General features: G+C 44.3%; 1 protein-coding gene across 1 annotated transcript in view; it reads left to right on the forward strand.

Annotated features, from left to right (window-relative positions):
* The window catches only part of LOC137353596 (glycogen [starch] synthase, muscle-like), a 373,978-nt gene that overhangs the window by 12,775 nt on the left and 345,147 nt on the right, over positions 1-16,056 (forward strand). Inside the window, exons 7-10 of the mRNA XM_068019956.1 lie at positions 1,252-1,278; positions 1,936-2,060; positions 2,205-2,386; positions 10,329-10,520. Coding sequence (XP_067876057.1) covers positions 1,252-1,278; positions 1,936-2,060; positions 2,205-2,386; positions 10,329-10,520 — 526 coding nt within the window. The remainder of the gene's footprint in view (positions 1-1,251; positions 1,279-1,935; positions 2,061-2,204; positions 2,387-10,328; positions 10,521-16,056) is intronic.

The following is a 16,056-nucleotide window of genomic DNA, read 5'->3' on the forward strand; positions in this document are numbered from 1 at the left end:
CCAAGTCTCCAACCGATCTATCTCCTGCTGTAACCTCTGACAATCCTCATCACTGTCCGCAACTCCACCAACCTTTGTGTCGTCCGCAAACTTACTAATCAGACCAGCTACATTTTCCTCCAAATCATTTATATATAATACAAACAGCAAAGGTCCCAGCACTGATCCCTGCAGAACACCACTAGTCACATCCCTCCATTCAGAAAAGCACCCTTCCACTGCTACCCTCTGTCTTCTATGACCGAGCCAATTCTGTATCCATCTTGCCAGCTCACCTCTGATCCCGTGTGACTTCAGCTTTTGTACCAGTCTGCCATGAGGGACCTTGTCAAAGGCTTTACTGAAGTCCATATAGATAACATCCACTGCCCTTCCTTCATCAATCATCTTCGTCACTTCTTCAAAAAACTTAGTCAAATTAGTGAGACACGACCTCCCCTTCACAAAACCATGCTGCCTCTCGCTAATAAGTCCATTTGTTTCCAAATGGGAGTAAATCCTGTCCTGAAGAATCCTCTCGAATAATTTCCCTACCACTGACGTAAGGCTCACCGGCCTATAATTTCCTGGATTATCCTTGCTACCCTTCTTAAACAAAGGAACAACATTGGCTATTCTCCAGTCCTCTGGGACCTCACCTGTAGCCAATGAGGATGCAAAGATTTCTGTCAAGGCCCCAGCAATTTCTTCCCTTGCCTCCCTTAGTATTCTGGGGTAGATCCCATCAGGCCCTGGGGACTTATCTACCTTAATGCTTTGCAAGACACCCAACACCTCCTCCTTTTTGATAATGAGATGACTGAGACTATCTACACTCTCTTCCCTCGGCTCACCATCCACCAAGTCCTTGTCTTTGGTGAATACTGATGCAAAGTAATCATTTAGTACCTCGCCCATTTCCTCTAGCTCCACACATAGATTCCTTTCTCTGTCCTTGAGTGGGCCAACCCTTTCCCTAGTTACCCTCTTGCTCTTTATATATGTATAAAAAGTCTTGGTATTATCCTTAATCCTGTATGCCAATTACCCCTTTTAGCCCTCCTGACTCCTTGCTTAAGATAACAGATTAGACTGTTGTCTGAAAAGGAAGCATATGTAGTGTCATTGGGGGAAGGTGAGGCAATGGCATTCGGTAAACTGCTCCTTCGGAGAGCCAGTGCAGACACGATGGGCCGAATGGTCTCCTTCTGCCCTGTAACAATTCTATGAAGGGAAATGTGCAACTGCCTCGAGATTGTTTTTCTCTTTCAGGCAGCAGGACCGGAAGAATTGCAGTTTGTAAGTTATCTTGAGGCCGTTTATATCGATTCGGATCCTGCGCCACTTTACGCTGAAACTCTCTCCCGCACAGTTTGAGCAGCTCAAAAAGATAATGGGGGAGCCCGCCTGGTTTTATGCGCGCATCTGATTGACTTGACTGTCAGCCACACCCATTAGGGGCGGAGCCCATTACTTGAATTTGATTGGGTAAGTATTCTCACTCAGGCCAGTGATTGGTGGTCGTTTCTGTCAGTCACAATAAGGCGCTCCTGATTGTCAGTAACATTGTGTCGAGTCCCCCACCCACTCCTGGCTACAGTGTAACATTGCCCAGGACTTGGCATCGCACCCGGGCTACAGTGTAACATTGCCCAGGACTTGGCATCGCACCCGGGCTACAGTGTAACATTGCCCAGGACTTGGCATCGCACCCGGGCTACAGTGTAACATTGCCCAGGACTTGGCATCGCACCCGGGCTACAGTGTAACATTGCCCAGGACTTGGCATCGCACCCGGGCTACAGTGTAACATTGCCCAGGACTTGGCATCGCACCCGGGCTACAGTGTAACATTGCCCAGGACTTGGGGCAACCCCTGGTCCTAAAACTTCAGCTGTGGCCGCTTCCACTTCCTTCCCATTTGTTGTTCTGATGCATTTTGATTACTGTTCCCAGTGGTTCGAAGATGTCCGTGCCTGACAACCTGTTCGATGGCTCCCTTAATTCCCTGGAGGACTTGGAGGCCCTGGCCCGTGATGATATGATCCTGGTCGAGGTGGCCTGGGAGGTAACAAATAAAGGTAAGGAAAACCATCCGGGCCAAGACTCACCTGGGTCTGTCCCAGGGATAGTCCAACTGTTCCCGCTTTTGTCCCAGGGATAGTCCAACTGTTCCCGCTTTTGTCCCAGGGATAGTCCAACTGTTCCCGCTTTTGTTTCTCTAGTTGGAGGCATCTACACTGTGCTTCAAACCAAGTCGAAGATCACGATTGATGAATGGGGCGAGAATTACGTGCTGATGGGCCCGTATTTTGAGCACAACGTAAGAACACAGGTGGAGCTGACCCAGCCCCAGAACCCTGCAATCAGGCGGACCATCGATTCTATGAATTCCAAAGGCTGTAAGGTACCACAGTGGGAGAGCTGTGAAACTAGAACTTACATTGGGTTTATTTGCATTAGGCACTGAGATTGACAACTTTAATTGGCATTTTCACTCAATACTAACGGCAAAAAATACAGTCGAAATGACTCCAGTTTCTCTAGTTCCTCATAACTAAAACCTCTCACCTATGCTATCATCTTGGTGAATCTCTTCTCTCCGCTCTGTAGTCATGACATCCTTGTGAAAGGCATCCAAAACTGAACACATTATTGTAACTATAACCACAATTGTTTTTTTCATTCATGGGATGTGGGCATCACTGGCTAGGCCAGCATTTATTGTCCATCCCTAATTGCCCTTGAGAAGGTGGTGGTGAGCTGCCTTCTTGAACTGCTGCAGTCCATGTGAGGTAGGTACATCCACAGTGCTGTTAGGAAGGGAGTTCCAGGATTTTGACCCAGTGACAGTGAAGGAACGGCAATATAGTTCCAAGTCAGGATGGTGTGTGACTTGGACGGGCACTTGCATCTGCTGCCCTTGTCATTCTAGTTGACAGAGATCGTGTGTTTGGAAGGTGCTGTCTAAAGAGCCTTGGTGTGTTGCTACAGTACATCTTGTAGATGGTACACATTGCTGCCACATGGGGTGCCAATCAAGCGGGCTGCTTTGTCCTGGATGGTGTCGAGCTTCTTGAGTGTTGTTGGAGCTGCACCCATCCGGGCAAGTGGAGAGTATTCCATCACACTCCTGACTTGTGCCTTGTAGATGGTGGACAGGCTTTGGGACGTCGAGGTGAGTTACTTGCCGCAGAATTCCTCACCTCTGACCTGCTCTTGTAGCCATGTTATTTATATGACTCCTCCAGTACAGTTTCAGGTCAATGGTAACTTATCAGCCCAAGCCTGGATATTGTCCAGGTCTTGCTGCATTTCTACACGGACTGCTTCAGTATCTGAGGAGTCGCGAATGGTGAACATTGTGCAATCATCAGCGACCATCAAAATGAGGTGTCAACCTGGTGAAGCTACAACACAGGACTATCTGCGTGCCAAACTGCATAAGCAGCATGCGATAGACAGAGCTAAGCGATCCCATCATCTACGGATCAGATCTAAGCTCTGCAGTTCTGCCACACCCAGTCGTTAATGGTGGTGGACAATTAAACAACTAACTGGAGGAGGTGGCTCCACAGATATCCCCATCCTCAATAATGGGGGAGCCCAGCACATCAGTGTGAAAGATAAGGTTGAAGCATTTGCAACAATCTTCAGCCAGAAGTGCCAAGTTGATGATCCATCTCGGCCCCCTACTGAGTTCCCCAGCATTACAGATGCCAGACTTCATCCAATTCGATTCACTCCGCGTGATATCAAGAAATGACTGAAGGCACTGGATACTGCAAAGGCTATGGGCCCTGACAATATTCCGGCAATAGTCATGAAGACCTGTGCTCCAGAACTTGCCGCGCCCCTAGCCAAGCTGTTCCAGTACAGCTACAACACTGGCATCTACCCTGCAATGTGGAAAATTGCCCAGGTATGTTCTGTATTCAAAAGGCAGGACAAGTCCAACCCAGCCAATTACTGCCCCATCAGTCTGCTCTCAATCATCAGTAAAGTGATGGAAGGTGTCATCAACAGTGCCATCAAGCTGTACTTGCTTAGCAATAACCTGCTCAGTTACGCTCAGCCTGGGTTCCGCCAGGGCCACTCAGCTCCTGACCTCATTACAGCCTTGGTTCAAACATGGACAAAAGAGCTGAACTCAAGAGGTGAGGTGAGAGTGACTGCCCTTGACATCAAGGCAGCATTTGACCGAGTATGGCATCAAGGAGCCCTAGCAAAACTGAGGTCAGTGGGAATCGGGGAAAACCGTCTGCTGGCTGGAGTTATACCTCGCGCAAAGGAAGATGGTTGTGGTTGTTGGAGGTCAATCATCTGAGCTCCAGGACATCACTGCAGGAGTTCCTCAGGGTAGTGTCCGAGGCCCAACCATCTTCAGCTGCTCCCTCAATGACCTTCTTTCAATCATAAGATCAGAAGTGGGGATGTTCGCTGGTGATTGCACAATGTTCAGCACCATTTGTGACTCCTCAGATACTGAAGCAGTCTGTGTAGAAATGCAGCAAGACTTGGACAATATCCAGGCTTGGGCTGATAAGTGGCAAGTAACATTCGTGTCTCACAAGTGCCAGGCAATGACCATCTCCAACAAGTCAGAATCCAACCATCTCCCCTTGACATTCAACGGCATTACCATCACTGGATTCCCCCACTATCAGCATCCTAGGGGCTACCATTGACCAGAAACTGAACTGGAGTAGCTATATAAATACCATGGCTACAAGAGCAGGTCAGAGGCTAGGAATCCTGAGGCGAGTAACTCACCTCCTGACTCCCCAAAGCCTGTCCACCATCTACAAGGCACAAGTCAGGAGTGTGATGGAATACTCTCCACTTGCCTGGATGGGTGCAGCTCCAACAACACTCAAGAAGCTCGACACCATCCAGAACAAAGCAGCCCACTTGATTGGCACCCCATCAACAAACATTCACTCCCTCCACCACCGACGCACAGTGGCAGCAGTGTGTACCATCTACAAGATGCACTGCAGCAATGCACCAAGGCTACTCACACAGCACCTTCCAAACCCGTGACCTCTACCACCTAGAAGGACAAGGGCAGCAAATGCATGGGAACACCACCACCTGCAAGTTCCCCTCCAAGTCACACACCATCCTGACTTGGAACTATATCGCTGTTCCTTCACTGTCGCTGGGTCAAAATCCTGGAACTCCCTTCCTAACAGCACTGTGGGTATACCTACCCCAAATGGACTGCAGCGGTTCAAGAAAGCAGCTCACCACCACCTTCTCAAGGGCAATTAGGGATGGGCAATAAATGCTGGCCTGGCCAGTGACGCCCACATCCCATGAATGAACAAAAAAAGAAAAAATTTGCCAAAAAAATAGGTAGCCTGAGGATTGGGAGCATTTTAGAATTCAGCAAAGGAGGACCAAGAAACTGATGAAGAAAGAGAAAATAGAATATGAAAGTAAACTAGTGCGAAACGTAAAAACATCTATAGATATGTAAAAAGGAAAAGATTAGCCAAGACAGATGTTGGCCCACTACCGGCAAGAACTGGAGAATTTATAGTGGGGATTAAGGACATGGCAGTGAAACTTCACGGAGGAAGATACAAAAAACCTCCGAGGAATACTAGAGAACGAAGGGACTAGTAAGAATGAGGAACTGAAAGAAATTAGTATTAGTAAAAAAAAAAAAGTGGTGCTGGAAATATTAAAGGGACTGAAAGTTGATAAATCCCCTGGACCTAATGATCTACATCCCAGAGTGTAGAAAGAGGTGGCTGTAGAGATCGTGAATGCATTGGTGGTCATCTTCCAAAATTCTGTAGATTCTGGAATGGCTCCTGAAGATTGGAACGGAGCAAATGTAACGCCACTATTTTTAAGAAAGGAAGGAGAGAGAAAACAGAGCACTACAGATCTGGTCTGACATCAGTAGTAGGGAAAATGCTAGAATCTATTATAAAAGATGTGATAATTGGACACTTAGACAATAATGGTAGATTGGGCAGAGTCAACATGGATTTATGAAAGGAAAATCATGTTTGACAAACCTGTTGCAGTTTTTTGAGGATGTAACTAGCAGAATATATAAGGGAGAACCAGTGGATGTGGTGTATTTAGATTTACAGAAGGCTTTTGATAAGGTTCCACATAGGAGGATAGTAAACAAAATTAGAGAACATGGGATTGGGAGTAATATACTGGCATGGATTGAGAATTGAGAAAATGGAGAGTAGGAATAAACAGGTCTTTCTCAGGTTGGCAGGCTGTGACTAGTTGGGTACTGCAAAGATCAGTGCTTCGGCCCCAGCTATTCATAATCTGTATCACTGATTTGGATGTGGGGACCAAATGTAGTATTTCCAAGTTTGCTAATGACAAAACTAGATGGGAATGTGAGTTGTGAGGATGATGCAAAGAGGTTTCGAGGATATTTAGCCAGGCTCAGTGAGTGGGCAAGAATGTGGCAGATGGAATATAATGTGGAAAAATGTGAAGTTATCCACTTTGGTAGGAAAAACAGAAATGCCGAGTATTTCTTAAATGGTAGGAGACTGGGAAGTGTTGATGTCCAAAGGGACTTGGGTGTCCTTGTTCATCACTGAAAGCTAACATGCAGATGCAGCAAGCAATTAGGAAGGCAAATGGTATGTTGGCCTTTATCACAAGAGGATTTGAGTACAGGAGTAACGAGGTCTTGCTGCAATTGTATAGAGCCTTGGTGAAATGGAATCTGGAGTATTGTGTACAGTTTTTGTCTCCTTACCCAAGGAAGGATTTACTTGCCATAGAGGGAATGCAACTGAGGTTCACCAGGATGATCCCTGGGATGGCGGGATTGTCATATGAGAGATTGAGGGGACTGGGCCTACTTTTTCCAGAGTGTAGAATAAAGCATGGCTACCCGACCCGAACCCAACCAGACCCGACAACATGTGTCAGATTCGGGTCGGGTCTCTCTTCCGGGTCTGGCATTCGGGCTCCGGTCAGGTTGGGCTGGACGCAGACGCACTGCTGCCTTGCTCAGGGAGGGATTTTCCTGAAAGCCACATACAATCAGTCCCTTCGTAGTTAACCTTACTCCCTACCGCACATGGACTGCAGCGGTTCAAGGAGGCAGCTCACTACTACCTTCTCAAGGGCAATTGGGGATGGGCAATAAATGCTGGCCTAGCCAGCAATGCCCACATCCTCCGAACAAATCAAAAAATATTGATATTGTATCTCTATGCCCAACATAAATACAGAAAGAGCAATGGTCCTAACACTGATCTGTGGGGATAACTTTGTTTCCATTCCTCAAGTCCTAAAAACTTCCATTCACCACAACGGCAACAACATATTTAGATAACAGTTTTAACCTAAAAACATCCCAAGACACTTCACAGGAGTATTATAAAACAAAATATGACACTGAGTCACAAAAAATGGGATATTGGGTCAGATGACCAAAAGCTTGGTCAAAGAGGTAGGCTTTTCGTAGTGTTTTAAAGGAGGAAAGTGAGGTGGAGAAGTGTCGGGAGGGTATTCCAGAGCTTGGGGCCTAGGCAACTGAAAGCGTAGCCACCAATGGTGGAGCGATTAAAATCAGGGATGCATAAGAGGCCAGAATTAGAGGAGCACTGATATCTGAGGGTTGTGGGGCTGGAGGAGATTACAGAGATAGGGAAGGGCGAGGCCATGGAGGGATTTGAAAACAAGGATGAGAATTTTAAAATCAAAACGTTGCTTGACCAGGAGTCAGTGTAGGACAGCGAGTACAGGGGTGATAGCAGAACGGGACTTGGTGCGAGTTAAGACACAGGCAGCAGAGTTTTGAATGACCTGAAGTTTATAGAGGGTAGAATGTGGAGGGCCAGCTAAAGGTGCGTTGTAATAATCAAGGCTAGAGATAACAAAGGCATGAATAAGGGTTTCAGCAGCAGATGAGCTGAGCCTTCTACTCTCTGCTTCTGTCCTTTAGCCACCATCCTAACCATGTTGCCTCACACTAATTAATACCATGTACCTTATTTTTATCACCCTGCTCCCTAATTTTAACAGCAACCATCAAATGTGGCATCTCCTCTAAAAGCCTTTGAAAATCCATCATTACAAAACCCGCTGCTTTTCCTTTATTAAACATGTCATTATTTCCTCAATCTTTCATTAAATTTTTCAGACATGATTTGCCTTTTCCAGATCTGCACTGGTTGTCCTTTAATGAACCTAGTCCTTCTTTGCTACTATTAATTTAGCCAGTATCATGGAGTAGATTTTCAACTTGCTAACCTGGTGAAACAGACATTGCAGACAAACTGTCCATTATAGAAACTGCACAATTTTTATTTACCTCGTTTCTGTAACAGACAGTCAGGTAACTCAAAACTGTTTCATTGTTTCTAGATGTTATATTGACCCCTGTTAGACTGACCAGTCTATAATGGTTTACCCTCTTTCCCTTTTTGAACAGGGTGATACATTGGCAATCGTCTAGTCTTCTGGTACAGTTTCTATTTCTAAGGATGTTTGACAGATTATGCTCAGAATCTCCAGTCTTTCCTTTCTGACTTCCCTTGTTATTCTAGCTTGCAGCTACTAGGCTCCAGAGTTCCGAAGAAGGGTCACTGACCCGAAACGTTAACTCTGCTTCTCTTTCCACAGATGCTGCCAGACCTGCTGAGTGATTCCAGCATTTCTTGTTTTTGTTCCAGAGCTTTTGAGTTCAGTTTTTAATCAGTCAATAAAGTTACAAATGACATTTTTTGTCACATGGTGCTTTATTCCTCCTTGACCTCCCTAACCTCACTGAAACATTTAACACAATTGGCCACACCATCCTGCATTGTCTCTCCTCCGTTATCGACTTTTACACCAGCCATTATATTTATGTTCCAGTGCTTTTCAATGCATTTGTCTACCTATGAGTCCAAGTATATAAAACCATTAAATAACCAACACTATTTTGCATTCTATAAATAGGGATATAGAATACAAGGGTAAGGAAGTTATGCTAAATCTGTACAAAACATTGACTACAGTTAAGTTCTGTGTGTAGTTTTAGGCATCTCATTGTAGAAAAGATGTTAAAATCATAGAGATTGTACAGTGTAGATTCCCAAGATAATGTATAGCAGGCGATAGTTAGAATTCACAGCTGGTATATAGGGCAGGAGAACAGGTGAGAGGAGGGAGGGATTATTAAACAAGGACAAGGATTTAGTGTTAATTTATTGAATGTTGGGGGCCAGTGGAAATTGCTGACACCAAGGGTGAGAAGTGAGTAGGACAGGGTATGGGAGGCAGTGTTTTGAATGGATTGGAATTCAGATGCTGTACAAACCAAGCCCAAAGGTAACTAAAACATGGCTCCTGATTTCAGCAGCAGTGGGGGTTGAAGTAAGAGGAGTGTTGGGAAATGTTGCTGTGGCGGAGGTTGCTGTCTTGGTGGTGGGTAGGATATGGGGATTGAAACTTAGTCCAGAGTCAAATAGTAAGCCAGTCTGGTTCAGCCTGTGAGTATCCAGGGATGAAGATCAAGTTAAGGGTAAAGATACCATAGTTCAGAATCCATTTTAAATTGGAGAATGTTCTTTTCATCTACATTTTAATGGAAGACAAAAAAATCTGACATCACAATGATGTTGTGAAGTCTAGGCTGGTCACATTACTCTAGTACCAGTCACACTCTGCAGCCAACTATAAGGAGTTTAAGTACAACCTGGTGATCGCAAGATCCTGAGGGTTGTGAGAGTTACCAGGGCAGTAGAAGGGCTTGGGTTGACTTCATCAATGAATTCATTTGTTTATTTCTTTATTTCCCTACAAAGGGGTTACATTTATAATTGTGAATTTTACATCCTTAGAATGTCCCAAAGTGCTTCATGGCCAATTAATTATTTTTGAATTGTTGACGCTTTTGTTATCTCACCAAATACAGCAGCCAATATGTGCACAGTCAGGTCGGATAAACAGCAGTGAGATAAACAACTAGATAATCTGTTTTGGTGGTGCTAATTGCAGAATAAATATTGAGCAGGTCACCCAGACAACTCTTTGCACTTTGAAAAAATTCCCAAGGATCTTTTACATCCACCTGAGAGGGCAAACGAGGCTTCAGTTTTTGTCTTCTCCAAAAGACGCCATCTCTGACAGTGCAGCACTCCTTAAGTACTGCACTGGAGTGTCAGACTGGATTATGTGTTCAAATCCTGGACTGGGATTTGAATTTACAACCCTCTCACTCGGGGCAAGTGCCAGCACTGAGCCATGGCTGAAACCTATTTTCCTAGAAGAGACCAAGCTCAAACAGGGACAGATGTACTGAATCTTCAGGCAGCACCAAATTAATCAAATTTTTGTTTTATAATTTCTCCCTCTCTGTGCAGGTATATTTTGGGCGGTGGTTGATTGAAGGGAATCCTTGTGTTATCCTGTTCGATGTTGGAGCTACAGCTTGGAGCTTGGAGCGTTGGAAAGCAGAATTGTGGGATTGTTGCTCTATTGGGGTTCCCTGGTATGATCGAGAGGCGAATGATGCTATTCTGTTTGGTTTTCTCATTACCTGGTTCCTGGGAGAGGTCAGTGAAATCCATGTTAGAATCATAAAATGATTACAGCACAGAAGGTGGCCTTTTGGCATGTCCACTGGTCCCACACCCCCACCCTGTCCCTGTTAGTCCTACAAATTCTTTCTCTTCAGGGGCTTATCCAATTCCCTTTTGAAAGAAAAACAAGAAATGCTGGAAATACTCAGCAGGTCTGTCAGCATCTGTGGAGAGAGAAGCAGAGTTAACGTTTCAGTTCAGTGACCCTTCATCAGAACTGGCAAAGGTTAGAAATGTAATAGGTTTTAAGCAAATAAAGCAGGGGTGGGGCAAGAGATAACAAAAGTAAAGGTGTTGATAGGACAAGGTCACAGAGAATAACTGACCAGAAGGTCATGGAGCAAAGGCAAATGGTATGTTAATGGTGTGCTGAAAGACAAAGTGTTAGTGCAGAGAGGGTGTTCGTGGACACAAAAATAAACAGCCCTGGCCCAAAGCACAAGCGTGAAAAAAAGTGGGCAGACACAAGGTAAGAAAATAGAATGATGAAACAAACTAAAACAAAATAAAAATAAAGAAAAAAGAAAAAAAAACTGAAAATAAAAGGGGAGGGGGCTGTCATGCTCTTTTGAAAGACCTGATTGAATTTGCCTTCACAACACTGTCAGGCAGTGCATTTCAGATCCTAATGACTCACTGTGTGAGAAACATTTTCCTCATGTCACTAATGATTCTTTTGTCAAACACCTTAAATTGGTGTCCTCTGATACTTGACCCTTCCACCAAAGGAAACAGTTTCTGCGTTTCTACTCGGCTAGAACCCTCATGATTTTGAACACTTCTATCACATCTCCTCTCAACCTTCTCTAAGGAGAACAAGCCCAGCTTCTCCAAACTATCTATGTAACTGAAGTCTCTCATCCCTGGAACCATTCTTGTATATCTTTCCTGCACAGTCTTTAAAGTCTTCACATCCTTCCTAAACTGTGGAGCCTAGAATTGAACATAATACTCCAGTTGAGGCCAAACTAGTGTTTTATAAAACCCAAGATCCCATATGCCTTTTCAACCTATCTTGCCACCTTTAATGATTTGTGCATATATACCCTCAGGTCTCTCTGTTTCTGAACTGCCTTTAGAATTGTACCCTTTATTTGATATTGCCTCTCCTCTCCTACCAAAACATATCACTTCGCACTTCTCGGCACTAAATTTCATTTGCCACATGTCTTCCCAGCTTGTCTATGTCCTCTTGAAGTCTATCACTATTCTCCTCACAATTCACAATACTTCCAAGTTTTGTGTCATCTGCAAATTTTGAAATTGCGCTCTGTACATCCAAGACTAGGTCATTAATATCTATCAAGAAAAGCAAAGATTCTAGTATTGGGGAATCCCACTGTTCCCTGTCCTCCAGTCTGAAAAACAACCATTACTCTCTGTTTCCTGTCACTCAGCCAACTTCATATCCATGCTGCCATTGTCACTTTGATTCCATGGGGTCCAGCTTTGCTGGCAAGCCTGTTATGTGGCAGTTTATCAAATGCCTTTTGGTCGTCTATGTACACCACATCAACTGCACTCCCCTCATCAACCATTTCTGTTACCTCATCAAAAATTAAATCATGTTAAACATTTGCTTCTAACAAATCTGTGCTAGCTTTTCTTAATTAATTCACATTTGTCCAATTGATTTAATTTTGTCCCGAATTATGCTTTCTAAAATCTTTCTCACCACTGAGATTAAACTGACTGGCTTGTAGTTTCTGGGTTTATCCTGACATCCTTTTTGAACAAGCGTGTAACATTTGTAATTCTCCAGTCCTCTGGCATCACTACTGCCCTGTCCCCCACCGTGTCCAAGGAGGATTGGAAGATTATGGCTAGTACCCTTGCAATTTTCGCCCTTATCCCATCTGATCCTGGTGATTTATCATCTTTAAGAACAGCCAGCCTTTCTACTACCTCCTGTATCAATTTTTATCTCATCCAATATCTCAACTATCTTTTCTTTCACTATGACTTTGGCAGCATTTCGTTCCTGGGTAAAGACAGATGCAAAGTGCTCATTTGGCACCTCAATCATGCCTTCTGCTTCCAAGTGTAGGTGTCCTTTTTGGTCCCTAATCAGCACCACCCCTCTTCTTACTACCGTTTACTATTTATATGCTTATGAAGACTTTTGGTTCCCCTTTTATGTTAGCTGCTAGTCCCTTCTCAAGCTCTCTACTCTCCTCTCATTTCCTTTTTTCAGTTCCCCTCTGAACTTTCTGTATTCAGCTTGGTTCTTAATCGTATTGTCTCCACCTGACATCTGTCAAATGCACCCTTTTTCTGCTTCATCTTACTCTCTATCTTTTTTGTCATCAAAGGAGCTCTAGATTTGTTTGCCCCACTTGATCCATTTGGCCCACCCATTCCCCAGAAACTGGTCCAGCAACGCCCCCTTCCTTGTTGCCTGAGAAACATACTGATCGAAAAACTCTCCTGACCACACTTCAGAAACCCTTTTCCCTCTCAGTCAGTACACTATTACTATCCCAGCCTATATTAGGATAGTTAGTCACCCATTATTACTACTCTGTAGCTTTTGCCCCTCTCTGTAATTTCCTTGCAAATTTTCTCATTTATATTTTATGCACCCAGCAATGGAATGGTACCTCTATTGTTTCTTAACTGGAACCAAATAGTTTCTGCCCTTGACCCCTCCAGGACATGCTCTCTCTCCAGCACTGTAATATTTTCCTTAATCAATACTGCCAACCTGCCTCATTTCTTTCCTTCCCTATCTTTCCTGAACACCTTGTATCTAGGAATGTTTAGTACCCAGTCCTGCCCTTTTTTGATCCAAATCTCCGTTATCGGCACAATATCTCATTCCTGCGCCTGCAGTTCACCAACCTTATTTACCATGCTTGGTTTGTTTACGTACATGCACTGTTAATCTAATTTAGACTTAATTGAATTCCCTCTTACTCTGATCTCAATACCTTACTATTTCATACTCTAGTGTTATTTGTCTCTCCCAATCCTTTGTACACCTTGTTTTTCCTTCCTAATGCTACATCCTGCTTTCCATCTCCCTGCCAAGTTTAAACCCTCCCCAACAGCATTAGCAAACTACCCTGTGAGGACATTGGTCCTGGCTCTGTTTAGGTGCAGCCGTCTGGCCTGTACAGGTCCATCTCCCCAGAACTGGTCCCAATGTCCCAGTAATCTAAAGCCCTCCCTCCTGCACCGTTTCCAAATCTAGACATTCATCTGTTCTATCCTCTTATTTCTATACTCACTGGCGCGTGGCATCAGAAGTAATCCAGAGATTAATACCTTTTAAATTCCTGATTGCTAGCATCCTTCCTAGCTCCTCTGAAATCTGCCTGCAGGACCTCATTCCTCTTTCTATGTAAGTTGTTGATGCTGATATGGACCATGATGTCTGGCTGTTCACCCTCCACCCTCAGAGTGCTCTGTAACCACTCAGTGACATCCTTGACTCTGACACCAGGGAGGCATCATGTCTGCAGCCACAGAATCACCTGTTTGTTGCCCTAACTGTAGAATCCTCGATCACTAAGTTGCAATAAAGAAATAAGAAATTGACAAATGGATATGGATAGGTTAGGTGAATGAGCCAAAATTTAGCAGATGGAGTTTAACGTTGGTAAGTGTGAGGTTATCCACTTTGGTTGGAAGAATAGAAAGGCAAATTATTATCGAAATGGAGAGAAACATCAGAATGTTTCGGTGCAGAGGGATCTGGGTGTCCTCGTGCATGAATCGCAGAAAACTAGTATGCAGGTATAGCAGGTAATAAGGAAGACAAATGGAATTTTGGCATTTATTGTTAAAGGAATAGAATATAAAAGTCGGGAAGTGTTGCTGCAACTGTACAAGGCATAAGTGAGACCGCACCTGGAGTATTACGTACAGTTTTGGTCCCCTTACTTGAGGGGGGATGTAGTTGCATTGGAGGCAGTTCAGAGGAGGTTCACTAGATTGATTCCAGAGATGAGGGGTTTGTCTTATGAAGAGAGATTGAGCAGTTTAGGCCTTTACTCTCTAGAGTTTAGAAGAATGAGAGGAGATCTAATTGAGGTATATAAGATGATTAAAGGGATTGACAAAGTAGACGTAGAGAGGATGTTTCCTCTTGTGGGGTAATCTAGAACGAGAGGTCATACTTTTAGGATAAGGGGTAGCAGATTTAAAAGAGATGAGAAATTACTTCTCTCAAAGGGTCGTGAATCTGTGGAATTCACTACCCCAGAGTGCGGTGGATGCCCGACATTGAGTAAATTTAAGGAGGAGATAGACAGATTTTTAATTAATAATGGGTTGAAGGGTTATGGAGAAGGGGTAGGAAAGTGGAGTTGAGGCTGAGATGAGATCAGCCATGATCGTATTGAATGGCGGAGCAGGCTCGAGGGGCTGAATTGTCTACTCCTGCTCCTAATTCTTATGTTATTGTTTATCGTGAGGGGAATTGAAGACAAAATTAGGGAGGTTATGCTTCAGTTATACAGGGTATTGGTGAGACCACATCTGGAGTACTGTGTACAGTACTGGTCTCCTTATTTATGGAAGGATGTAAATGTGTTGGAGGCAGTACATAGAAGGTTTACTCGACTAATACCTGGAATGGACGGGCTGTCTTACGAGGAAAGATTGGACAGGCTAGGCTTGTATCCGCTGGAATTTGGAAGAGTAAGAGGCGACTTGATATAAGATCCTGAGGGGTCTTGACAGGGTGGATGTGGAAAGGATGTTTCCCCTTGTGGGAGAATCTAGAACTAGGGGTCACTGTTTAAAAATAAGGAGTCGCCCATTTCAGACAGAGATAAGGAGAAATTTTCTCTCAGAGGGTCATGAGTCTTTGGAATTCTCTTCCTCAAAAGGCAGTGGAAGTAGAGTCTTTGAATATTTTTAAGGCAGAGGTGGATAGATTCTTGATAAGTAAGTGGGTGGAAGGTTATCGGGGTAGGCGGGAATGTGGAATAATCAGTTCAGCCATGAACCTATTGAATGGCAGAGCAGAATCGAAGGGCCGAGTGGCCTACTCCTGCTCCTAATTTGTATGTTCGTATTTATGTTTGTATTGAGCTCACCGTGAGCTGAAATAGACTCCTGTGTCTCCATGCTTTGATTTTATTTACCCAGTCTGTTTTTTGCATGTTTTGGAAATAAATCTGAGACATGCATGAGCCACACCATGCCAAACAGGAGTGAATTATTTCCTTTTACTGGATAGGTGCTGACACCGACACTGAGATGCACATGCGGGGATGGATTTTCATTCCAGGGTTGGGACCCTGATGCCTGGATAATTTCTGGCTCCCAACCCTGCCGATATGACATTGTCTTCAAATGTAAATGATCTAATTGGGCTGGAGTGGCAGGGGCGGAGGAAGGGGATGGTGGTGCAAGTGTGGCACATAATCAGCAGTGCTGGGAGCAGTATGGAGATGGGAAGCAGCTTCTGACTGCAATGTTGAAATGCAGATGGCAGCCATGACACGGCTTGCTGTTGCCTTGCGGAATGGTGCAAACAGCACATCAGAGGGCCATGCAG

The sequence above is a fragment of the Heterodontus francisci genome, chromosome 41 (genome assembly GCF_036365525.1).
Source record: "Heterodontus francisci isolate sHetFra1 chromosome 41, sHetFra1.hap1, whole genome shotgun sequence".
NCBI lineage: Eukaryota > Metazoa > Chordata > Chondrichthyes > Heterodontiformes > Heterodontidae > Heterodontus > Heterodontus francisci.